The 27,874-nt window shown below is 35.4% G+C and overlaps 2 protein-coding genes across 4 annotated transcripts; one reads left to right on the top strand and one right to left on the bottom strand.

The window, feature by feature from the left end:
- Positions 1 to 6,997: 6,997 nt before the first annotated feature.
- Positions 6,998 to 7,732, top strand: LOC141714664 (uncharacterized). The gene has a single exon (XM_074518169.1). The coding sequence runs from the start codon at positions 6,998 to 7,000 to the stop codon at positions 7,730 to 7,732; it is 735 nt and encodes a 244-aa protein (XP_074374270.1).
- Positions 7,733 to 20,761: 13,029 nt separating this feature from the next.
- LOC141712886 (protein TIC 40, chloroplastic) lies at positions 20,762 to 27,811 on the bottom strand. Of its 3 annotated transcripts, XM_074515998.1 has the most exons (15): positions 27,406 to 27,811; positions 26,719 to 26,833; positions 26,521 to 26,578; positions 26,391 to 26,408; positions 26,044 to 26,308; positions 25,463 to 25,569; positions 25,286 to 25,349; positions 24,957 to 25,035; positions 24,086 to 24,126; positions 22,925 to 22,970; positions 22,613 to 22,707; positions 22,098 to 22,201; positions 21,917 to 21,964; positions 21,121 to 21,189; positions 20,762 to 21,029 (listed from the first exon to the last, which is right to left on the bottom strand). In XM_074515998.1, exons 1-14 carry the CDS (start codon positions 27,623 to 27,625, stop codon positions 21,130 to 21,132), a joined length of 1,320 nt encoding a protein of 439 aa, XP_074372099.1. In that variant the 5' UTR covers positions 27,626 to 27,811; the 3' UTR covers positions 20,762 to 21,029; positions 21,121 to 21,129. The 3 variants fall into 3 exon arrangements, with proteins under 3 accessions (XP_074372099.1, XP_074372100.1, XP_074372098.1); XM_074515999.1 differs by having other exon boundaries at positions 20,762 to 21,189; positions 24,957 to 25,026; XM_074515997.1 differs by having other exon boundaries at positions 20,762 to 21,189; positions 27,406 to 27,810.
- Positions 27,812 to 27,874: the final 63 nt, after the last annotated feature.

The following is a 27,874-nucleotide window of genomic DNA, read 5'->3' on the forward strand; positions in this document are numbered from 1 at the left end:
TGCCATTTTCATCCATTTTGTTTCTGAATACCCATTTGGTGTCTATTGGATTCTTTCCCTTAGGCTTGGGCACCAGCTTCCATACCTTATTCCTCTCAAATTGGTTTAGCTCCTCATGCATAGCTAAAATCCAATCAGGATCCAACAAAGCTTCTTCTACCTTCTTTGGTTCTTCCTTAGAAAGAAAGCTGTTGTATAGACATTCTTCTTGAGTTGCTCTCCTTGTTTGAACTCTAGAAGATACATCACCAATGATGAGCTCAAAGGGGTGATCCTTTATCCATTTCCTTTGTTGAGGTAGATTAGCTCTAGATGAAGAGGCCTCATTGTTGTCTTGATGTGTGATTGAGTTTAGATTATTAGAAACTCCCCCTGAGTTAATGGATCTTTGATTTGAGAAAGGGGAACTTTCTGTAAGTGATCTATTCTGACTTCCAGCTTCTTTTGATGACCCGATGGATGGTGAATTTTGAGTACCGACGGATGAAGCTGGTTGTCTCCCGACGGATAAAGCGGATTATCTCCCGACGGATGAAGCATTTTATAACTCGACAGATGTTGAATTTTGTGCTTCATTGGTAGTGGATTTTTCTGCATTATCCTTTGATACTATTTCTTGATCACTTTCGTCATCACTGTCATCACTAACCATCTCCACATTGTCAAATTTGAGGCTCTCATGGTAATCTCCATCTTACAGTCCTTCAATCCTTTTATCATCAAACACAACATGTATTGATTCCACAAAAATTTTGGTTCTTAGATTGTAGACTCTATATGCTTTACCAACAGCTTATCCAACAAAAATTCCTTCATCTGCTTTAGCATCAAACTTCCCATTCTGATCAGTTTGATTTCTCAAGATATAACATTTGTAGCCAAAGACATGAAGAAAGTTTAGAGTTGGCTTCTTGTTTTTGAACAATTGATAGGGAGTCATGCATTTTGCTTGATTAACCAGAGAAATATTCTGAGTGTAGCATTCAGTATTTACAGCTTCAGCCCAGAAATATGTTGGTAACTTAGACTCTTAAAGTATTGTCCTTGCAGCTTCAACAAGTGATCTATTTTTCCTTTCTACTACTCCATTTTTTGTGGAGTTCTTGCTGCTGAAAACTCATGCAAAATCCCATTTTCTTCATAAAATGCTCTCATGACAGAATTCTTGAACTCAGTTCCATTATCACTCCTGGTTCTTCTAACTTTGAAATCAGGATGATTATTGACTTGCCTTATGTGATTGATGATGATTTCACTAGCCTCATCTTTAGACTTTAGGAAATATGTCCAAGAGAACTTTGAGAAATCATCTACAATTACTAGGCAAAATCTTTTCCTTGAGATGGACAACACATTGACTGGTCCAAATAAATCCATGTGTAGCAGTTGCAAAGGTTCTTCAATTGTTGAATCAAGCTTCTTTTTGAATGATGCTTTGATCTGCTTTCCTTTTTGGCAGGCATCACACAATCCATCCTTAGAATACTCCACTTGAGGAATACCTCTAACCAGTTCTTTCTTTACAAGATCATTCATGGTCTTGAAGTTTAAATGGGATAGCTTCTTGTGCCATAACCAACTTTCATCCTGACTTGCTTTGCTGAGAAGACAAGTAACAGAATCTGCATTTGACGAGTTGAAGTCAGCTAGGTACACATTTCCTTTTCTCACTCCAGTGAGAACCACTTTGTTGCTTCTTTTGTTTGTCACAACACAGGCTTCTGAGTTGAAGGTTACTGAATTGCCTTTATCACAAAGCTGGCTGATACTCAAAAAATTGTGCTTGAGACCATCCACTAAGGCAACCTCCTCAATGATGACATTGTCTTTTGAAATCAAGCCATATCCCACAGTATAACCCTTGTTGTCATCTCCAAAAGTAATACTTGGGTCAGCTCTCTCTTTGAACTCTGTGAGCAGGGTAGAATCACCAGTCATGTGTCTTGAACAACCACTATCCAAGTACCATAGATTCTTTCTGTTTCCCTGATTACTTGAAGAACTTGTCTTTGTTTCATCAGACTTGGCCATTAGGGCTAGATTAACATAGTTGACATCCTCATCCTCATCCTCATCCAGACCATCTGCTGCCCAGTCATTTTCTTGTGTAATGAAAGCCCTTTCCTTTTGTTTGAGCAACTCAAAGTATTTCTGTTTATAATCCACAGGCTCAAACTTCTTTTTGCTGGAATCTGACTTTCTACACTCGCTGGCAAAGTGCCCTGCTAAGCCACATTTGAAAATTTTGAATTTTGATTTATCCACCATGTTTCTATTTGGCTTAGCTGCTCCAAAGTTCTTCTTGAACTTGAGATTGGAAAATCTTCTGGAAAAAAATGCTAGATGTTCATCAATATCTTCCATGTCATCTTGGCTCTAAGAATCTTCATTTTCTGCTACCAGCCCCTTGCCCTTGTTTTCATAGACCTTTGAAGTTGATTCAAAAGCTTCCATCTTCATCTCCTTCTCTTTCTCTAACTCAGCAACTAGTGCAATGGATCCTCCTTTCTTCTTTCCTCTCTCCATCCTCTCATCTTGCTCTATTTCAAGCTCATAAGTTTTCAGGATGCCATACAGTCTCTTCAAAGTAAACTCCTTGTAATCTTGAGAGTTTCTCAGTGAGACTGTCATAGGTTTCCATTCCTTTGGAAGAGATCTAAGGAACTTTAGATTGGAGTCTTTTGTCTGATACACTCCTCCATGCAACTTCAGAGCATTTAGTAGTTTTTGAAACCTAATAAAGATATCAGTGAGAGACTCACTTTCTTCACTATGAAAATGCTCATATTGCTGAACGAGTAGCTGCATCTTATTTTCCCTTACTTGCTCACTGCCATCACAGATAATCTGTATAGTATCCCAAACTTCTTTGGAAGTTTTGCAATTGATGATGTTGTCAAACATGTCACCATCAACTCCATTGAACAGGATATTCATGGCCTTCTTATCTTTCCTGACTTGTTCAATATCGGGATCAGACCATTCATGCCTTGGCTTGGGAACAGATGGCTCGTTTCCAGTTGCAGCTCTCATTGGCACATGAGGACCTCTCTCTATGCAATCCAAATAGGCCTCATCTTGACAAAGTAAATGGAGATGCATTTTTACCTTCCAATGATGGTAATTGTCTTTATCCAGAAAAGGAATCTTAACTCCAACATCCTTTTTGTCCATCTTGCTGTTTTGTTGTGAACTTTAAACTCTTTGTTCTTCAAGAGCTTGCTCTGATACCAATTGTTAGTCCCTAACAATGCAACAAGAATTACAGAAGGGGGGTTGAATGGAATTCTTGAACCTTTTCACAAATTATAAAATGTTCTATCTTAATAATATATAAATGTTTGATTTGCAAAGTGCTGAATAAGAAGTTAGTAAAATCAAAACACAAGTAATTAAAAACACAAGTCTTTAAAAACTTTCTGGTGGATTTGAATGTATCCATCAGACATATATATTATATCAAGAGAACTCTGTGTAGCAAAATTAGCTCACGGCTGCTTACAAATATGAACAACTAAGTTTACAGAGAAATACTAAGAATACAGCTTGCAAATGTTTCTCTGAGAATTTTCTTGCTTAGTGTTCTTGTTGTTCTATTTGCTACTTCTTGGTTCATATATCACCAAGATTACAAAGTAATAAAATAAGATAATAAGACAAAACCTATCAAGTCTAATAATATGCTGCTTCATTACTCTATTCCAGTATCTTTGAATATCTTCATAATAGCATGGAAATGGCAATGCTTCTTTGTTCTCTAAAACCCAGTTGAATAGGCTTCCACATTCCTTTTGCATACACTCGACGCATGTGACTGTGTTGTCACTGTCAACAGATGTTTGAATTGATTATCCGTCGGGTACATGATCATCCGTCGGGTTGTCTTATTGATCATCCGTCGAGTGGCATTTTTGTTTATCCGTCGGGTAGCTATCTGTCACTTGACTTTACTTCATTTATGCAAAATTACAAGACATCATCTACGTACAATTAATCAACCTATTATGCATATCTAATTAAAGTCAACATGACTTGAGTGCTACTACCGAATCTAAACAAGGTGTATGCAAAAATGTGCTACAGTCTCATTATTACACAAGCTACTCACTCGATGGATAATTAATCATCATCCGTCGGGACTATATTGAGTCATCCGTCGGGACTATATTTCTTATCCGTCGAGTGCTACATTTTTTACTAAGTAAAATCTACTAAGGTGTTTTGTTAATGAAATCATCAAGTTCACAACATATTCACAACAGTGCCCTCATTCGAGGGTATCCAACCAAAAACCCCTGATTTCAACGATTACCCAAAATAACTATCATGCATATCACGATTATCATTTACTTGCAAAGAATCGAACTCAAAAACGAAATCAAAGTCAAGAACCGAGTGGTTCTCGGTAAAACCCAAGCAATACACTGAAACACACACACAACAGACGCATGCAAGCATCTTTATGCATAAATAGAGTAGAAGGAACTCATATCTTGGGTGAAGATTGAGTTTAGTGGAGGATTTTTGAAAGAAACAACAGAGAGAGAGAGAGAAGCCGAGAGAGAGATGAGGGAAAAGAGAGAAGAGAGAACCGGGTGGAGAGAAAAAGAAAAGAAGGGGAGAAGGGGTGTATATATATGTACTTAAGGGCAACATGGTCATTCTCCCTTTTAACTCTATTTTCTACTTTTCTTATTTAGGTAAAAACAAAACAAAATAAATATATTTTTCTTTCACACAAAGTGCAATTATTTAGAATTAGATTTTCTTAAAGTAAAACATAAAATTAGCTATTTTCTAGTACTTTTAAATATATTTTTGAATAAGCAAATCATTTTATAATAATTTTTTCATTAAATCTCGAATAATGAAAATGCCTTTTACACAATCATTTTAAAATATCAAACTACTCAAATAAATTCATTCATTATTTTTAGAAAATTCCTTGGATTATTATGAAGGAAATAAAATAAATCTCACACCTTGATCACATTTCTATAATTTTATAAAAATGTTTAAAGATCAATAAAACCCTTATAATTCCTTTTATAAATATTTAAAATTTCACAACTCTCAAATTCAAAGACGCACACCTCCAATTTCATGCAAACAAATAAGATCATCACATATATTTCACATTCACACTTTTAAATATTTTCATCCCTTTTAATACAGGTTTCGTTCAACTTGATGACCCGACGACACAGCTTAATCCCTTAGTTAACTCATCAAACTGGAACGAATTATTTTACATTCTCAGTTACTATTATACAATAATAACATTTAACCACATAATCATTTAAACTTTTATTTATTTACAAAAATCCGCAAAACTATATTTTAATCTTTAAATTACATCACGAAATTCCCAGTCGCTACAACAATAATCCATAACCCAAACTTAACCCAAGCTTATAGTGCAGCCCTAGTAAACAAAATGAAACAAGAGCATGACCTAGATAGTGTTACCTCCATAATCAGGAGCTTCGGTGCCAAAACTTCCACTACCGTGATCCCTTCACGTGCCAATCAGGTCATAGGTTTCAACCTCGACAAAACAAATAATCAAAGTAGATGATTCTCGAGTATTAAACACGGAGAGAGAAGAAGAAGATTTACTGAGTGAATACAATAATGAAGGTGAGGAGGGTTTTAAATTTATCCGTATGTACAAACGGCAGGAAAAGACAAAAAAATCACAGCCACTATTAACGGTTGTACACAATATATATAAAACTATATATTTCGGGTACACAATGTATGCACAAACTACATACTTTAAATACACAAAGTATAATTAACTCTTTTTAAAAAAAACAAGCTAAGAATTATCGTGAATAGGAGCATCCACTTCAAGCTCTTTGTGCTCCGAGGAGAGCCCCATGGAATCTTCTGCTTCCAACTCCTTTTAAGTGATCTTCCGTCTTGGCAACAAACTTAACAATGAACTCATCAAGTCCATGCTCATTCTTGTTAATTGTATCCTTGTGCCACAAGTTTAGCCTTACTTCTAATAATATTACTAAATTCATCCACTTTGTTCTTAAACACCTATTTAGTACCAATGTTAGAATCATTTTTAGATGGTTCACATATGTCAAATTATTTGAGTTCTTCTCTTATTGTTATGATCTAATTTTCATCGTTAAGAGTTTCATTGACATTTTTTAGTTCCTCGGCTAAAAAAGCATAAATATTAGCTGCACATTTTTCTGTTTTAATTCCTTCTGATTCATCACTGATAATTACTATGTAGAATGATTTATTAACGTTCTAGTTGACTTATTGAAATACATCCCGGTTAATGCACTGTCACGTCATTGTATCTACACCTATACTACAGCTGTATCATCCAGCTGTATTGTTCACATGCTCACAAGCTCACGGGTTGTGCGCGCTATTTATTTTCCATATATAGTTAGTTACAAGAAGAGTAGTTAGTTAGTTAAAAGTATATATACTTTGTATATACAAACTGCAATATACATTGTAAAAGAAATAGCTTGAGAAGTATCCATTAATGGCGTTTTATCTGTTCTTCTTCATTACTTGATTCACAACATAGAGTGTTCATATTACTCAAAGTTACATGGTATCAAAGCCATTAAACAGTGTTGACGATGATGATCTGATTTGATTCTTTCGTCTTCTTCATGTTCGATCTGCTTCTTCGTGTTTGATCTGTTCTGCACTTCTTCATGCTCGATCTACTTTACGCTACCTAATCAAAGTCTGTGATATCTGCAATTCCGTTCCAAAATTCATCGCTTCAAAAACTCAGGTGTACATATTCTACAAATTCACTCTTAATCACATTTTGCAAATTGTTTGATATTGCATTTACTTGTTCTTGAAGCAAATCATAATTTCATTAATCGAATCTGAGTTACTTGCATAAATCGATTGAAGCAATTGATATTTGTTCTTTTGATTCACTCCTTGTTTTATCAGATTTGCTCACATTCTAAACTCTATACTGTGACCTAAATTTGTTTCTATGGCTGCTCAGAACAATAATACTCCTACAGTAATTGATTCTTCAAGCGTATTTTACATACATCCTTCAGATGCCAGCGTTAATCAATTAGTTTCTGTGAAATTTAATGGAAATGGATACAATAATTGGAAAAGGAGTATGATGCTTATGTTATCAGCAAAGAATAAACTGAGTTTTGTAAATGGAACTGTTGTTGTTCCTGTACCTAGCACGGATGAATACAAGGCATGGGAGAGGTGTAACGATCTTGTTATCTCTTGGATCTTGTTTAATCTAGATGAAACAATTGCTCATAGTGTTTTGTTCTTGAAGACTGCAAGAGACATATGGAAAGATCTTGAAGATCGTTTTGGTTATGCATCAATAACTCAGATCTACTCTTTAGAACAAACCTTATCAGAATTAACTCAAGGTCAACAGAGCGTTTCTGAATTCTATACTAAAATGAAGACACTCTGGGACAGCATAGATGATACACAACCTTTACCTGTGTGTGTATGCCCTACTACTGCTTGCACCTGCAATTTGACAGGAAAGATACATCAAATGCAGCAAACTCAAAGAGTACTGCAATTCTTAATGAAGCTAAATGATCGTTTTTCAGCAGTAAGAGCTAATATCCTCATGATGAATCCTTTACCAAGTCTGACTCAGGCTTACAGAATTGTAGCACAAGAAGAAACTCACAAAGAGATCTCTCAAAACACTGCTGTTGATTCACTTGCTTGCTACTGAAAGGAAGTATCATTCTCAGGGACAAGCTCAAACCGTTAGGCCACAAATTTTTAACAATTCTCAGAGGAGTGGAAATTTCACAGGAAATTTCAAAAGGCCAGCTAAACCACAGAACAATTACTATTGTACTCATTGTAAAATGGCTGGGCATAGTCTGGAGAGGTGTTTCAAAATTCATGGCTTTCCACCAAACTTCAAAGGCAATAAGGACAAAAGAGTAGCAGCTATGGCTCATAATCAACAGGATATTACAGATACTTCTGATGTCCAGAATTCAAATACTAATCAACTATCCACAGAGCAGTATCAACAACTCATAGAGCTTCTAGGAAAGCACTATATTTCTAAAAATAAGGAAGAAAATACTATTTCTGGCCATGCATTGTTGGCAGGTAACATCTGCCTAATGTCTTCTTCTAATAAACAATGGTTATTAGACAGTGGTGCTACTGACCACATTTGTCCAGACTTACAAGATTTTGAATCATTCCAAGCTATCACTAATAATGGAGACTCTATCACTATTCCTGATGGTAGAAAAATTAAAGTCCACCACATAGGGACAGTCAGATTAAGTGACAAGATAGTTTTGCAGAAAGTTTTACACGTTCCTGATTTTCAATACAAACTTATTTCTGTTCATAAACTTTGTCAGGACATGGGTTCTACATTGATATTTACTGATAAACAGTGTATGCTACAGGGCCATTTGCAGAAAGATCCACCACTGCCTCTTGGTGATCTGCATAATGGATTATATGTTTTTTCTGTCCCCACTCTACTATCTTCTGCAACTGTCAAAGCTCCTGTTACTACTGCACCTTCTGCAAATATCAAAGCATGTGTCTCTGTTGCTGCTATTGAGAAAGCCAAATTATGGCATTTGAGGTTAGGGCATCTGCCTTTTCAACAAATTAAGCTGTTAAAACCTGATTGTGATGTTACAGACTATGTAAAGACTAATGTTTGTCAAATTTGTCCCATTGCTAAGCAAGCTCGGAATTCATTTCCAGTTAGCAGTATTAAAACCTCTAGTGTACTTGAGCTTCTTCATATTGATCTTTGGGGTCCGTACAGAATTAAAAATCACAATGGCTGTACTCAATTCTTAACTATAGTAGACTATAGTAGATACACTTGGGTTCATTTAGTCAAATTTAAATCTGATGTCCTGCAAGTTTTGATGGATTTTGTTTGTTATGCTGAGAATCAATTTAAAACCAAAGTTTTGTGTATTCGTTCTGACAATGCACTTGAGTTTACATCAAAAGAGTTAAATTTGTTCTACAAGACTAAAGGAATAATACATCAAACGAGTTACAATTACACCCCACAGCAGAACGGGGTGGTTGAGCGTAAGCATAGACATCTCTTAGAAATAACACGTGCATTATTTCATCAATCTAAATTGCCTGAAAAGTTCTGGGGAGAATGCGTGCTATGTGCTGCCTATCTAATCAATCGTATGCCTTTGGTTTGCATTGGAAATGTTACACCCTATGAGAGAGTATATAAGGAAGCACCTAACTTGGAACATTTGAGAATTTTTGGATGTCTTTGCTTTGTATCAACTATAAAGGTTAATCGAAGTAAGTTAGATCCTCGAGCATCTCCTTCTGTCTTCCTTGGATATCCTGCCACGCAGAAAGGATACAAAGTCCTGGATCTCAAATCTCAGCAAATTCAGGTTTCTCGGGACATTGTATTTTATGAGCATCATTTTCCATTTCATATTTTGCTTTCTCCTTCTTTAAATTCAAAGTATGAACATGCATTTTTCTTACCGTACTCCACTACTGCTGGCACTACATATTTTGATGATGATGTTGTTAACCCCATACCAGTAGAGCATACTATTTCACAGACTTCAAATAGTAATCAGACACACGATGATACTTCTTCCAATTCTGATCAGTCACATGATACCACCTCCACTTCTGTTCACCAACCAATATTAAGACAATCTACTAGAGCCAGACATCCACCTGGTTACCTATCTTCTTATTACTGTAACACTAGTTGTTTTGATAAGCTGCAGTCTCAGCACTGGTGCAATCTAGTGACTTTTGATCACACACCTTCAGCACACAAAGCTTTTATTTTTCAAACATCAACTATTACAGAGCCTCGTAATTTCAAAGAGGCTTCTTTGCAACCTGTTTGGGTTGAAGCTATGGATAAAGAAATCCAAGCTTTAACTACTAACAAAACATGGGAGTTTGTTGACTTACCTCCTGGAAAGAAAGCAATTGGATCCAAATGGGTGTATAAAGTTAAACTTCACGCAGATGGCTCTTTAGAACATTGCAAGGCACGACTGGTGGCTAAGGGATATAATCAACGATATGGAATCGATTATGAAGAAACGTTTTCTCCTGTTATAAAAATGAGTTCTCTTCGTTGTCTCATTGCTTTAGCTGCTAACAGAAAATGGCCATTGTATCAACTGGGCGTAAATAACGCCTTTTTGTACGGTACACTATTGGAGGAAGTCTACATGCACGTGCCTGAAGGTGTACTCAATCCACACAACAAAGTTTATCGATTGATTACGTCCATTTACGGATTGAAACAGTCATCCCGTGAATGGTTTGCAAAGTTGCACTCTGAGCTCATTTCTCTAGGCTACAGTCAATCTAAAAACGACTATAGTCTTTTCCTAAAAAGGCAAGGTCAGTGCATTACTATTGTTGCGGTATATGTAGACGACATTATAGTAACTGGAGATCAATCTGACTCTCGACTCAGTGTTTGGTATTAAGGATTTGGGTTTGTTACACTATTTCCTAGGTATTGAAGTTGGATATGTTCCACAAGGGATTGTCCTCAGTCAGCGAAAATTTGCTAAAGAAATTTTAAGCACTTGTGATTTTGATCTGTCCAGATCTGCTGCTACACCTCTACCATTGCATTCCAAACTACGTACTGTAAGTCATATGTCATAGCCTATTTGTATATTCGAGGATTCAACTCAACTCAAATAAGAATGTAATAAGTAAATAGTGGATCGACCGTCAGAGAGATCTCGCAAAGTAATATCTGTCAAAGGATTCAGAACAAGGTTCATCTACAGACTTGAGGAGTTAATTCACTGGAAGAAGTTCAAGAATTTGATCATGCCTCAGTGATATAAATCAAGATCGTGGATTTAATCAAATGACAGAGATCTCGTCAGAGTATCATTAATTACAAGGATTTAATCTGAAGAAAATCAAAGCGTCAAAGTCAAGACATGAAGAAACATCACGGAAGTTAGTCACTCATGAACCAGACAGTACATCGAGTGTCAACATTGAAGTGGTGGAATTGATTCATAATTTTCAGTGATTTTCAGAAGATCTGCAGAAGGATGGGTGCTGTTGAAGACTAGAATTAATTCTCTATTAATTAATTAAGTCATCTAATTTAATTAAGAAAATAAATTATATCTGCGAAGAATAATTTATTTATTAATTGAATTAATTGATTAATTAATTCTGAATTAATTTTAGGAATTTTCAGAATTTAAATTGGATTAAAATCTGCATTAAATCAACAAGATAATTGAAAATGAACTAGCATGACAATCAGGATTGTCATACCGATTGTCATGCTAGGCCATTTTCAATAGTCTCACCGAAAGTTACACTAGGAGGAGGATTGTCTTGCTAGTTCATTCTGATTGTCATGCTAGTTCATTCTGATTGTCATGCTAGTTCATTCAGATTGTCTTGCTAGTTCAATCCATTGTCCTACCGATTGTCTTGCTGAGCTTAGGATTGTCTTGCCAGTTCAATTCTATTCTGTTGATTAAAAAGAAGCAGACAAGCAGCAGTTCAATTATCCATCCAGAGAAAAGAAGTCAAGAACATACAGAGAGAAAAAGCAGCCAAATATTTCATCTTATCTGCTAATTCAAAGATCAAATTTCTAGCTTGTAAAGTTAAATCCAATCAACTAGAAATCATTCTCTTGTTCTTGTTTAACAATCTAGCGGATCAAAATCCCTAGAACTTAATCTCAAATCGCGTTTAGCATTTGATTCTAATTATTGCAAAAATAGAAAAAGTTCATGTCGAATTTATTCTAGATTTGTGATAATTGATTTGAGATTAATACCTTGTAATCGATACAGTTGTTGTAACACCTTTCAAGTTTAATAATATTTTTATTTAACTTGAATTTTGTTTCACATTTTTTATTCCGCATTTAATTCGATTATTCGGTGCTGTTTGTATTCAACCCCCCCTTCTACAAACACATTGGGACCCAACAATTGGTATCAGAGCCTTCTGATTAACGAACAAATCAAGATCCTAGACTTTTGTGATTTTTCAACTCCTTGAATTTTTATTTATTCAAAAATTCATAATGACTTCACATAAAGTTGGAACCGTTAAAATTCCACAATTTGATAAAGAGAATTATATCATGTGGAAGAAGAAGATGCTATTATTTTTACAAGTTGCAAATCCCAAATATTCAAACTTGTTAAAGAAGGGTATAAAAACTCCGATGGTTATTGAACCGGAGGTAATAATAGATGGTGTGGTGACTACTGAAGCTAGAACCTATCCAAAAGAGCCTGAAGATTTTACTCCTGCTGAGAAGGAAGAAGCCTCCTTGGATGCCAGCCTTCAATTAATATTAATTGATTCCCTTGATCCCTTGATGAACAGACATCTGGTGAACTGTAAAAATTCCAAACACATGTGGCAAACTATTGAGGTGATTAATGAAGGCACAGAGGAAGTTAGGGAGAACAAGTTGGAAATCCTAACCTCTGAATATGAACATTTCAAATCAAATCCAGGAGAAGGAATTACTGAAGTGTTTGAGAGGTACAATGCGTTGATCAACAACCTGAACATCAATGGAAAGTATTATTCAATCAGGGAGGTCAACAAAAAGTTCCTTTTAACACTGCCAGCTCATCTTGAACATAGAATCACTGCCATTAGAGAAGCTAGAGATCTGAGTGAGATTTCTTTGGACAGGCTCTATGGAGTGTTAAAAACCTATGAGTTGGAGCAGATTCAACAGAAGGAAGTCTACGGGAAGGATAGAATGGTCAGCACATCTACTGCACTTGTAGCTGAAGGTCAACAACAACAGCAATCTCAACAGTTAGAAAGAATGGTACAGTTTTCCAAGGGTGAGGAAAATGAGTTAGTAGCAGAATATGATCCTCCTACTACAAATCAATCAAGTGATGATTTTTATTCCTTGGAAGAGCTGGAGCAATTGGAAGATGAATCAATGGCCCAAATTGTCAAGAGATTCTCCCATGTCAGATTCAGGAGGAATCCCAAGCTTAAGTACAAGTCCAACTACAACAAATTCCAGAAAGGTGGATCTTCATCCTCTAACACCAGCAGTGGTGGGTACAAAACAGGGATGGTTGATCGAAGCACCATTAGATGCTATAACTGCAATGAGTTGGGACACTTTGCCACAGAATGTAGGAAGCCAAAGCAAGTAAGAAAGAACTCTGAAAGGGCTTATCTGGCAAAGGGAAGAAGCTGGGATGATACTGACAGTGAAGATGAAGATAAAGGAAATCTTGCTCTTATGGCTATTGATGGAAAAGCTTCATCGTCAAGAATAGAGGTAAAACTTTCTGATGCTGAAATGGTTTATCATCTAAGAGGTAACTTAGATTGTGCACGTCGTGATAATGAACTGTTAAGTTTAAAGATCACAGACCTTGAGAAAGAGGTCAATGAATTAAGACTTGTGCATATTAATCAAGACAAATTAAAAGAACAGGTATCTTTTCTAGAGAATAGAGTTGACTGTTATAGAAAACTCGAAACTATTCTCAAAGACAAGATCACCGGTCTTGAGACTAAGGTTAGAGCCTACTTCAATTCTTGTTCGAAGGCTAAAGAGTTCTACAGTAAGCAAGCTGTTAATCAAACATCTGGAATAGGATATGATTACAATGCTGCTATTGGAGAATTAGGCATAAACTCCCCTCCTCATGTCTGTGCTAAAGGGAGGGAAGTACCACATGTGCTTAAGGGTGTTGATGAACCCCTCTATAAAGCATCAATTGCTGAACCATTTGATGCGACCTCTTCTGTTATTCAAGAAGAAATACGTGCTGAGGATCATGCTTATGAGAAGATTGTTTCCAAGTCAAGTGAGTCGAAAGCTCCAGTCAAAGTTGTGAAAGCAACTGAGACTAACTCAGACACACATGAGTTGGATAACAATAATGCCATGTCTACCATGCATAAATTACCTGCTGTTAATCACTCTCATAAAGCATGTGGTGTTGCTAATTGTATGTCTTGTGCTTTTAATATGATGTATGCTTATTTTAATGGTAAGCATGTGTCTAATGATAAGACTACTCCTCGTCAGCATGTGAATAACAAGAAGCATGATAGGTCTAAGACTGCCAGTCCTTCTAAGGCTAGAAAGGAGACATTTGTGCCTAAGCTTAAACAGAAATTTGTTAAGGCTGTTTACAAGGTCAAATGTTCAGTCATTGAGAAAGTTGAGACAATTAAAATTAAAAATGTTGTTTTGCCTGACAAAGGACAGTTCTACAAGTATGTCGGGCCCAACCAAGTTTGGGTTCCGAAGAAGATCTAATCCATTTGTAGTACAGGGCATTAAACAAGTATAACCGGTAGTGTGGATTCTTGATAGTGGATCATCAAGACATATGACCGGAGATAGAGCCCTGCTATCAAATGTGGTTGAGAAAGCTGGCCCCCTGGTTACCTTTGGAGATAACAGCAAAGATTTATCTGAGGGATATGGCTGTTTACAAGCTGGAAATGTTATCATTGTAATTTTGTATATTGTGCTAGGTTATTATCAGGAAGCAGTATCTAACATATAGCACTAGTGACGAGACTTGAGAATATTACGACATATCAGGCACCTGATGCACATTACACTTGGAATTGGACTCTAGTAAGATGTGTACAAGTGTACTCCTGGTTGGTGAGTCAAAAGAGGAAGTCAATGCACCACAGTTCATGGACTTTGCAGCTGCAGATCTATTGGACTATGCAATTTCTTCTTCACAATCTCACTTCAGGTTGGTATGAACTAGTATACTGCTCAAGCAATCGTCAAGGACATGGTATGGCACTCTAACAGAAGTTATAATTTTATATGAATAAGTAGAGTCGTCATATTAATAACTATCTTATCACTAAGCACAATCATATTGTTTTTTATGTGCAGTGGTATATTGATAATGCAACATAACAATTAGTATCTAAAGTACTTGACAAGTATCGGTCAATGATATGTTGTTAACATTATGTTGCAGATATTTGTAAGCTTTTGACATGAATGAGAATTACTTAGACTTTACCATAAGTGATCAATGTTTTATCAAAAACTCATTCATTTTGAAAAACAAAAATTAAACTTCTTTCTACATTAGTGATTTCTTATTTCATATAAAATCTTTTGAAATCACTATTGTAAATCATTTTCTCTCTATTACCATATGTTCTATGATACAGGTTCAGTCTCCAATGACTTTCTTTCATTGACAGTCATGAGGTTGAAAACCCACAACGTCTATCCCAGACTGTAAAGACAAACACAAAAACAGAACCAACCAACACTCTTTTACCACTAAAAGTAGTATGAATGAGCGTGAGGGAGATAGTGCCTAGTGCACCACATAAGGAAGGTTCTGTAGTCAACCCAGTAGCTCTGTCTCCTACATAGATGAGTAGTATTTAAACCGAGACAACTGCTAGCCTCCATACATCTTCTCAAAAAGATGTAATGGCTGAAAAGGCACAAAAACAGTTACTAGATTCATTCTCTCAACAGGGTGAGTCTATTGAAATTTTGCCTGTCGGCCAAGGTATCCGATGTAGTGTCACCACTTCAAACATAAATAATTCTTGATGCACAAGAAGAGGTTACACACACAAAGGATGAGTTGACGGAAACAAGAGTTTCGACCATTTTAAGGTCAGATTCGATTGTTCAAGGTTCGTTAGTGGACCAATTGCCTTTACAGGTGTTAGGAGAGGATACTGATCCAAAAGCCATATGTCAGTGGTCAGTATCTACCTCCCCAGGCTTAAATCCCCTGGATGCATCTGCGGATAGTGGATCTGACATAGGTGCAGATCGGCAACTTGTTGACAATGATTCAGATATTACCTGATAAGTCACAAGGAAGTGTCTTCACAGACATTAGAAGGGAACTTTGATCTTTATGCTAAAATCGTTGGATCATTGTTTACCTTCCCAGAATTCAAATCTGGAACCCTAAAAGGGAAACTAGCAACTTGTAGATTATGACTCAGATTTATCTGACGAGTTTAACAAGGATGGGGATTTGTGAACTCCCATTGCACCACCTGTGACCTCCTTTAAGGATGGCTAAGGTGATTTTCCTTGCAGGTACAGCTGGATTATGGAGCTATGAGAGAAGAGTGATACACTTGTGAGAAAGAGTGTAAACACGAGTGGAGAGAAGAGTGAAACACATGTGAGGTACACTAAACACAATCACACACTCACAGTGAGGAAGAAAGAGAAACTACTTGTTATTTCTTTTCCAACCAAGTGAAATATGAGAACTCCTTCAGACGATGGCATACATTCCTTCTTTAAGGGGGAGATAGAAGCTTAAGTAATAGTTTGGAGGATTCCTCAACTAAGGGGGAGAAATAGCAGGGAGGAAGAAAAAGATCCTAAAAATGTACACTACACCACACCATTGTTGTTTGTAACTACGGATCCTATTGTACGGGAGAGGTGGTAAACACAAGGTGATTTCCTAGTAAGGGAAGAAGCTGTTAGGTGGTAAAATGAAGGTGATCTTCTTTAATCAGTTGATTCTCATAGGGGGAGAAGCAAGAGATATGGGCTTCTCAACAGGAAATGTGGTTGTACAAATGAATATGGAACTACTTGAAGATATGTTCAGTCTAGAGGAACATCTACTTGGAATCTGGAAAATGTTAAATCTCATCCAGAACTTTTCTGCTATTTACTTTGCATGTATGTTTATATCTTTTTCTTATTTGTTAGTTGAGTTATCCTCTAGGTATTTGTGTGTTATTGTCTAACAAACAAATAGGGGGAGATTGTAAGTCATATGTCATAGCCTATTTGTATATTCGAGGATTCAACTCAACTCAAATAAGAATGTAATAAGTAAATAGTGGATCGACCGTCAGAGAGATCTCGCAAAGTAATATCTGTCAAAGGATTCAGAACAAGGTTCATCTACAGACTTGAGGAGTTAATTCACTGGAAGAAGTTCAAGAATTTGATCATGCCTCAGTGATATAAATCAAGATCGTGGATTTAATCAAATGACAGAGATCTCGTCAGAGTATCATTAATTACAAGGATTTAATCTGAAGAAAATCAAAGCGTCAAAGTCAAGACATGAAGAAACATCACGGAAGTTAGTCACTCATGAACCAGACAGTACATCGAGTGTCAACATTGAAGTGGTGGAATTGATTCATAATTTTCAGTGATTTTCAGAAGATCTGCAGAAGGATGGGTGCTGTTGAAGACTAGAATTAATTCTCTATTAATTAATTAAGTCATCTAATTTAATTAAGAAAATAAATTATATCTGCGAAGAATAATTTATTTATTAATTGAATTAATTGATTAATTAATTCTGAATTAATTTTAGGAATTTTCAGAATTTAAATTGGATTAAAATCTGCATTAAATCAACAAGACAATTGAAAATGAACTAGCATGACAATCAGGATTGTCATACCGATTGTCATGCTAGGCCATTTTCAATAGTCTCACCGAAAGTTACACTAGGAGGAGGATTGTCTTGCTAGTTCATTCTGATTGTCATGCTAGTTCATTCTGATTGTCATGCTAGTTCATTCAGATTGTCTTGCTAGTTCAATCCATTGTCCTACCGATTGTCTTGCTGAGCTTAGGATTGTCTTGCCAGTTCAATTCTATTCTGTTGATTAAAAAGAAGCAGACAAGCAGCAGTTCAATTATCCATCCAGAGAAAAGAAGTCAAGAACATACAGAGAGAAAAAGCAGCCAAATATTTCATCTTATCTGCTAATTCAAAGATCAAATTTCTAGCTTGTAAAGTTAAATCCAATCAACTAGAAATCATTCTCTTGTACTTGTTTAACAATCTAGCGGATCAAAATCCCTAGAACTTAATCTCAAATCGCGTTTAGCATTTGATTCTAATTATTGCAAAAATAGAAAAAGTTCATGTCGAATTTATTCTAGATTTGTGATAATTGATTTGAGATTAATACCTTGTAATCGATACAGTTGTTGTAACACCTTTCAAGTTTAATAATATTTTTATTTAACTTGAATTTTGTTTCACATTTTTTATTCCGCATTTAATTCGATTATTCGGTGCTGTTTGTATTCAACCCCCCCTTCTACAAACACATTGGGACCCAACACGTACCACTGATGGTGATTTAATTGCTAATGCTGAACTCTATCGTTCTTGGGTGGGTAAACTCAATTATCTAACAAACACCAGACCTGACCTCGCCTACGCTGTTCAAACATTAAGTCAGTTCTTACATAAACCCAGGACTGCTCATCTTGAAGCTCTTCAACACACCTTACGATACGTATATCACACTTCAGATCAAGGCATTCTTCTTAAAGCAGCTGATTCTTTGACTGTCCAAGCCTTCTCTGATTCAGATTGGGCTTCTTGTCCGGATACACGACGATCCGTCACAGGTTACTTACTCTTATTTGGCCAGTCACCTGTCTCCTGGAAATCAAAAAAACAAGGCACAGTATCCAGATCATCCTCTGAAGCTGAATACAGAGCCATGGCTTCTGCAGCTTCTGAGGTCACTTGGCTAGTACGTCTTTTGGAAGAACTGGGTGTTACCAATCTTAAGCCTGTCACATTGCATTGTGACAATCAATCAGCCTTGTATATTGCCAAGAATCCAGTTTTCCATGATCGTACTAAACATATCGAAATAGATTGTCACTTTACTAGAGACAAAGTGATGGAAGGCCTTCTCCAGCTCTCCTATCTTCCAACAAAGAATCAACTCGCAGACATTCTTACCAAAACAGTTCCTTCACCACACTTCACTGATCTGCTATCCAAGTTAGGAATGTTTCAAACACATTCTAACTTGAAGGGGGGTATTGAAATACATCCCGGTTAATGCACTGACACGTCATTGTATCTACACCTATACTACAGCTGTATCATCCAGCTGTATTGTTCACATGCTCACAAGCTCACGGGTTGTGCGCGCTATTTATTTTCCATATATAGTTAGTTACAAGAAGAGTAGTTAGTTAAAAGTATATATACTTTGTATATACAAACTGCAATATACATTGTAAAAGAAATAGCTTGAGAAGTATCCATTAATGGCGTTTTATCTGTTCTTCTTCATTACTTGATTCACAACACAGAGTGTTCATATTACTCAAAGTTACAACTTAAGTAGAGCATGTTGAACTTCGAATTCGTTTTGAAGGATATATCAACTTACATCCCTAATCATATTGTCCCTAATCATATATTTAAATATTTGAGATTATGCCACAAAAAATATGAAATTTTAGTTTTTTTTAATTTGGTTAGTTATTACACTCAGCTATATGTTATGTAACGGAATCAACTCCAACATTAACTATTGTAACTTGAATAATTTAAAAACCAAATTTAGGATAAAATGAAGCTTGAGTTTTATTTGAGGTTGCAAAATTGCATGTCATATTTTTTAACAGCTAAATTTTTTTAAAAAAAAAAAAGAAGATAAAATCACGTTTCTATAAATTTCTGAAAACTAAACTTTAAAAAAAGAGATTTGTAGAAACCCCCCAAAAATTTTATCAAACAGCTCAATATCTCCAAAATAAACTTTTAACTTGGTGTGGTATGTTCTAACGAACTGCTTATACTTATATTTAAGAATCCAAAATATTCCTTGGAAATCTGTTTCAAAACTATACATACAGACAGTTGTAAGGGAGTTAAAATGAGTACTGGAAATTGTTATAAAATGAGAGATCTGCAAGTACAAATTATTTTGATTCATCCTTGTTGTAAATGCACGAGAGCTTAATTTCGTATTACTACAAGTTTTCAACAAATTGCCACCTTTTGTTTGACAAATTATTTGGAAAATATTTTTATACCGCTAATAATTTCTCTATATTAATAATTACTTTACTTCACAAGCAAGTCTTTCTTTTTCGACTTTTTTTTTGTGTTTATTTCCCTGAGCGCGAGAATCAAAATAACTTCAAGGTAGAATCCCATTTCTATTTTTTATTGTTCCATAAATCAACATTTTGACATGAAAATTAGGGTCCCTCCCATCCTCCACTATGAACTTGACTCATTTTAATTGGAGTTATTGTCGATGTAGGTGATCCGTTATTACTAAGAGGTGGGAGCCAATCAAAATAAGTTAAACTTATCAAATAAATTTTGTACCAGTATGCCCAAAAGAAATACCGAATTTTGTACCAGTATGCCCAAAAGAAATACCGCAAAAATTACCATACTTTCAAAAGGACTTCGATGGTATATTTTGGTATGATCTGCATAGGAATCACCCTGGGATGTTTAAACTCAATCCTTTAATGAAAGTTTATGTTTATGAGTAAAATATTTTTCACTCTATTAGTAGTTTTTAGGATAAATTAATAAACAATCCATTGAATTTCTAGCGGTGTGAAAACCTACAAACTTGAATCTTTTGGAGTTTTTATAGTATTCTCTCCAACTTGAAGCCCAGAGAGCAAAAATCTTGTACTCATGGATTTTACGTTTTCAAAATACAAAGCAAAATGAATATTACACTTGGTTACGGAAACGCCAGAATTTACTATTTTAGGAGTGGATAAACTAGGAAGGATGCTTCTCTGATGTTCTTAATAAGTTGTGTGTTATGACTACAGAAATTAAGAACTGCTAACATATAATTAACTAACAGGTACATCTTAGTTTTACTATACCTGAAATTTGCTGCAGCAAAAGTGCCTTCGATTCAGCTCGCTCATCTATAGACCTAGTCGAATATTGGGGAAAAATAAGAGACCGCTGCAGATTCCACAAGTACATTTTTCTCCCATTTTTATAATATGTTCAGTTTAAATCTGCCTTGTCTACTAGACAGTACATAAGCTACAGTATTAATAATTAGAATTCACTTCTTCCACATAACTGGAAACATGGGCCGAAAAACCAATGCAGCAAACTCAAAAGCAATCCATCCACTAAAGGTCAAAGAGGTTCTAAATTCTATAAAGCTAACACTTACAAATAAGTGCAACGTTTTACCTATGATAATTAACCCCATGCTCTGTAGCATACCTGATCAGATGCAAACGAAATTTGAAACTGCAACTTGAATCCCACTCACCCTCTCAAAAATGATAAAAGGCCATACTGCCAATGTTTTTACCTAAAAGACTCAAGGTGAACCTGTAACCCCAGGAAAGAGTTCTGATATTTTATTGAAAACATCCATGACCTGAAATGTGAAATGGGAGAGCAGTTTTACTTTTTTATATCAAACAGTAGCAAGAAAAAGTGCAACATCAATATAGACAAGTAAAACTGGAAATGCATGCGAGCAAGTGCCTTCGCACTTCTCATGAAAATGATAATCAGTAGTATGTGCAAGGATGGTTGTAAAACAATGTTTGATCTCATAATGGGATCTCACTAAAAGTTTCTGCATGCTTTTATATGCCAAAACAGACTTTTAACCTAGCATGGTACCATTCCCACTGTCATAGTGTCATCATCGCCTTTTGATGCCTTTTCCAGCCTCTCAAAGAATTTCAAAAAAAATCTAAAATTTTAAACATCAGATATTTTGAGCATTTTCAATAAATTTCCAAGTTTATTTAATCAAAAAGCTGAAAATACAAGGTTCTCGCAGAAACAGTCTATCTACTCCTATTGTAAGGTCTGTATACATCTCACTCTCCCCAAACCCTTCTTCTGATTGGTGTATTTTTTATTTATATAGATGGACAGGATAAAAGATAGTATAAGTATACCTAGATCTAGATGTGAGACTGGCTAAAAAGATTTGCTTTTCCGCTTCTAGGGTTCTCAATGGGGCGGGTTCGTGGCAGGGATCGCCATTCCCATACCCACCCCGAATAAGCAAATATAAATTAAAAACTACACATTGTTCATTCCTAGCATAAGCACACAAAATCCAAACAAGATTATATTTGGCAAGTTACCTCCTTATCATTTTGATACTTTGCAATACTCAATGGATTTTGAGAACACTGCAAAAGTGAAAATCAATAAGATATAAGACAAAAAGTTTATAAACATGTACTGACATGATGAAACATCAATATACAAGCCCCCCAAAACAGAAAAATATATTAAAAAATAGAAAAATCAGATGGTACACACATCCATGATGGCAGCTTGAACTCTAGGATTCTGGAAAGCCATGGCAACTTCAGGATTTGACATTATTTTTGAAATAACTTCTTCAGGGGTTAGTCCAATTTGATCTGCGTGAAATTTAATGTTAAAAATAATGAAATTAGAGATGATCATAAAAAAAGTAAAGGGCGGCTAGTTCAAGTTTTCTCCACAATTTATTCACTCGATTTATCCTGCCAGTATTTATGCAACAAATATTAATGTCATAAAATAAGTCATTTTGTTCTTAATTTCGTACTATGGAAGCAAAGAAACTATAGACTCCAGATTAACTTTCAATTAAATATTTTTACTTATGAGTAATACTTATGAGGTAAATCTACAGATAAATTTATAGGAATCTCTTATTTGTGTGTGTGTGTGTATGCATATGGAGTAGCCTACAAGAATACAACATACATAGAACTCACACAAGATACCCCCTAGTTGATAAATAAAATTTTAATCGAAACAAATTACATCAAGTTGTATATACTCACCAAACTGCTCCTTAACCTCTGGACTGCTAAGATCAAAATTTTGCAGGGAATCCTTCAATCGGTTGTCCCATTCAGGATTACCACCCATGCTGTTCCTGAATGACAGATAAACAAATTTATGGAAATTAAAAGAATGTAGGTAGTTTGGTACAAAAATATGTACAGCGTAGACAAATGATGACTCTAACAATGCGAAGTTTAAGCTGCACAGACTAATCAGTGATATTGGGGATTTTAGCAAATATCAGTGATATTTTTATGAATAAAGCAAATAAAACAACATATGTAAGAAAAAAAGAAAGAAATACTTACAACATATCTTGCAGTTGTTGACGATGTTGAGGATTCTGCAGCATCCCTGTTGCAATTTCATGAAGGAAAATACTAACCATCAGATACGTAAAGATGTTGGGCAACATACTAACCATCTGATATGTAAAGATGTTAGGCATGTAAAATCCCTGAGATATGAAACTAAACTAGAGATGGCCAAGTAACAATGATAAGACAAGTGTTTCCATCATACTTTTTACAAATCAAAAACCATCAGACATCTCAGGCATATGTATATACATATTGATATATTTCAAGATAAACAGCGAATGGCAAACATAAGTTTGAAGAAAGAACATCATAAGAGAAACTTCTATAAAGGCACCCCTAAAGGGTGCCAAACATATCCAACTCATAGTAAATAAAAAAAATTAGTCACCATCCGTGTTATTTTTGGCAACTACTCACTCCAATAGTTGGCACCCCGTATAAGGTATATAAACTACACATAATAAAATAGGTTTGGGTAATATATACTTCGGTACAAATATTTGTAGTTTATCCATTTGAAGGGAGTGCCACTTGTCACCCTTTAGACACCAATAAGGAAGCACCTAAGAGTGTCATGAAAATTTCAGCACCCCTATTGGAGATGCTCTTAGCGACCAGCGAAATAATCTGATACAGTCTTGCCTTCACTCAGGGACAGGAGGTGCAATGAGACAGACACAAGAGTTAAAGCTGAGAACGGAGACTGACTGCGGAGGGACAATTACTTAGTAAAGAAAGAGTTTGACGGAACAACTCTGCTATTGGTTAGTTTTACAATCCACTCTCAGCATTTACCTTCTAACCATTTGAATGCACTCATTCAATAAAATATAAATCTGACACAATCAAATCAAAACTACTGTTACTCAGTCGAATACTCAAGCCTTTACAATTAATAAACTAAACTGCTATCACAGGCTGATGCCTGGCAGTAAGTGACAGGACGAACATAAGAATGTAACCACTGCCTTTAAACATGAGTCACGGATCTTCACTTGTATAGATGTTCGATTTCCAATCATATGACAAGAATAGATAGTGAGAAAACAAAACAATGTATGCTTAGACAAATTCATACACTTTCAAGTAAAGTAAAACCATATTTAAGATCAACTGGAGGAAACAAAGTATCAAGAAGGTATAACCGACATTTAAAGGTAGTCGGATTCCTCATCTCCTCCGGCAGATAGCTGAGGAAAAAAAAAGAAGAATTAACAAGTGAAACTATGATCAACTTATGGATGTTAGGAATCATAATAAAAGAATTAACAAATAGTGAATTTATAATCGACTTAAGGACACTAGAAATCATCATCCAAGTCAGGTCCATCTTAATCATTCAGCAGGATAAAGAACCCCATGCAAGCGCACTTGTAACTCCCTCTGCCCCCAAAATTAGTTCTATTAGTTAATTTTATGCATATTAAGGATATGCTTTGCGCCACTTGCACGAATAACTAGCTTTTTCGTATTATACAAATAAAGTGATAAAAAATTACAATCACAAACTTCAAGGACATTGTACAACTAACTTTGAATTAATATCTTACAGTTAATTTGAGAGATTGAAGGAGTATCACATCAGATAATTATATTTCATATTTGAAGTTGTCACAAAAAGCAGTAGCAGAGAGAAACACACCAAACAACTGTTGATATATTCAGTGGATTATTATCAAGAAACTACAAAATTTATTAAAGCAAGTTGGAGCGCAATTAGTGTTGAATATGGTAGGGTTAGCAATTTATAGAGTACCACCAAAACAAATTCAAAGTTACAAAAAACATATTTGAGATATCTTGGATTTAATTATCAGGGTTCAATAAATAAGAGCCAATATCAACAACTTAGTATTGCATACTTTCAGCTAATGTTTATGCATATGGTACGTGGTTTAGCAAAGGAAGTGTACGACTATTAAATTATTGATTGACAAAATGAAATCAGCAATTTTAATACTAAACAATTAAACAATCAACATTTTATGACCACAAAAAGATAAGGAGTAAGCTTTATTACGGATATATCATTTTTTGCATCATGGGATCCTCCATCATTTTCTCCAACGCTTCCACTGACAAGATCGGATCTGCTTTTTCATGTCCACAATAACATATCAAACAAAAAGACATTGCACGGAGAACAAACAATCATACTTTAAGACAAAGGGGCATCGATTCCAGCTTTAGATATCTCAGGAACAAAACGTGCACATTATATGTTAAACTGAACTAAGTTCACCATGCATTATCATTTCCATTATGATTTACAGTTTTTTCACTTGCTTCTTTCTTGCACATGGTAGGTCTATTATTTGAGTTCTTGAAAAGCAAAACTCCTTCACTTACTGCTTGATGAAAAATCCCTGGGAGCATCAAACTCTGGCTTGAAAGCAGCTCCATTTTGAAAACCCTTAAAGATAAAGTTAGATGAGGTGATATTTAAGACAAAATCCCACTCAACTGTAAAAACAATAGTCATAGTCTTGACAGCAATCATTTGATAACTAAAAGTGAAATTCTTACTTGGGTTTGATACTGAGAATCTTTAGATGCTTCTTTCTCATTTGACTCTTTGAAACTCTCAAAAGGGTTGGATTGCAGAGTTTCTCCAGGAGATACATCAACGAAAGCTAAATGAAATGTTTGGTTAGAAAAGACGGGAAATATAATTAACAAAAATCTAATTAGATAACCAATTCCGAACACTAGATACAGATTTCAGACTGATTACTGTGCATTTGTATCAACATACTACAGTAAATTGAGGTAACTTATGTAGGTGCACACATGCATTCTATTGCTGGTGAGTTGTTAATTAAATATAATGATGTCCCCTTCATTGTCAATTATGAAGCTAAGAAGCATAAACCTTCTGCAACGAACACATGTTTGTGTAGTTATAATACTAAATTAAATACGATAATCAGGAAAGGGGAAATTCCAATTAAACCTATGATTAAAGAGTTCAACCTAAAACCCTAAACAGTAACCAAAATGTAAGTATTACACACAGCCTTCTTGAGCTCATTTACCACTTGTTGCTACTACCAATTTGTCTGGGCAAGTGTTGGTGCAGTAATACAGAGAACAAAGTTATCCAGTACCTGATTTACTTGACTTCGGCCTTGATTCTTTTTCCTCATTGATTACTGTGGTTGGTGGAGCCTCAACTTCGGTCACGGGTACATCTACAGTCGCATTACGCGATGCAACTGGAGAAGGTGAGGTAGCTGGACTTGAGGGTGGAGGTACTGGAAAAGGAAAGTTTGATCCAGTTGTAAAAGGGCTGTTAAATTGGTTGCTGAATTGGTTATTTTGTGTGTCCATCTGTCCCATCATCGTCTTGAAAGCTTGTTGCATTGCATATTTCTGAGAGATTAATTAGGCATGATACGTATAGTTAATGAAGTTACATATTAGTATGCGCATCACTTGAAAAATTAAGATTGACCTTCATTCTCCCGGCCGCCTGCAAAATGGATTTAGCGTGTCAGTCAATCATAAACGCATGAAAATCAAGAAAGGTCAGTGGTGTCCAATATATTTTTTCAAGAAATGATGCAAGTAGTATCAATACTCACCCAAGAAAATAGTGCTGAGAAACCAACACCAACTCCTATCCAAAAGAGAGGTGATCCACTACAAACATAACAAGAAAAGCATGGCAAAAATATACAATTACATCTAGATTTCGGATAACAACTTCACACATATATACTAAATTATAACTTGAACTACTTTCTTGGTGTTCATAAGGCATAAAGAAAGCAAACTTATACACTTGAGTAGGAGGAGGTGGCATTGGAGGCTGCGGATTGACTGCAATTGATGATGTTTCTTTGCCACCAGAAGAAAATATACTAGCAAAGCATTCATTCCTTCGCTTCTCCTGAGCTGTACAGAGATTTTAGTCAGAACCTTATAATAAAAGCATACTAGAAACAAAAAATTGGACTAAAACCATCAGAAAAAACATCACTTAAATTTGGCAGAAAAAAAAGTGTCTAATTATGAGGAAAAACATGTTCCAAGACTAAAATACTTTAAAATACACCAAAAATGATGCACAAAAGAAAAGAGATTTTACGAAAGTTTAAAGACGGGTCTAGAATAATAACAACTGCAACTGCATACACCATTGTTCCAAAATACATTATCTGCCAATTTTTTTAAAAAAAAAAAATCGCCCCCTCTGTTTATTATACTTTACACATAAATTATTATAAGTTTTACTCACTTGGGAAAAAAAGAAAGGAAAAGATTACCCACTCCTAGTCAGTTTTAAGCAAGAAAACTTATCATTTTACTGGTTTTTACTAACTTTCTTATTCTAGCAAGACAATAGAAAATTAAAATTCAACAATGGATTGTCTCAAAAGTACAAAAATAAAGTATTGCATCCAATTACAACATACATAATTGTGAAAATAGGTTAAAAGGGGGGTGTGAAGTTTGAAAAAACCCACCTTGTAATTTGTTGATACTAGTAGAAGCTGGGCTCTGAAACTCACAAACAACCGAAGCCTTCCTCAAAGGCGTAGAAAATCTTCTAGTAATAGAGATGGGTTTTGTTGTAAACCCAAAAACAAGAGGATGATGATGATTGGTAACATTTCTTGGGGAATTGAGAGATGACCCACCTAGTACAACCATTTTGGATGAGTGACCCAGTGCTAGATTTTCCATTGCTAAGTGAGTTTGAGTGAATAATTGATTTGTGAGTGGTTTATTCAAGATTTATAGACTACTCCTATAGATACAGATAGATACGGGAAAACGAGAGGGGGTGAATTCTTATTTAGGTGAAGGTGAGGTTTTTTTTTTGAGCTTGAGGTATTTGGGTTTTGGCCCGTTTTCAGCTTCCATGATCCTCTATCCCCCTCTTTTTGTTCCCTTTTTCTTTTTTCATTTGTTTATGTCACAAATAATAATTAC

The sequence above is a fragment of the Apium graveolens genome, chromosome 3 (genome assembly GCF_009905375.1).
Source record: "Apium graveolens cultivar Ventura chromosome 3, ASM990537v1, whole genome shotgun sequence".
Taxonomy (NCBI): Eukaryota; Viridiplantae; Streptophyta; class Magnoliopsida; order Apiales; family Apiaceae; genus Apium; species Apium graveolens.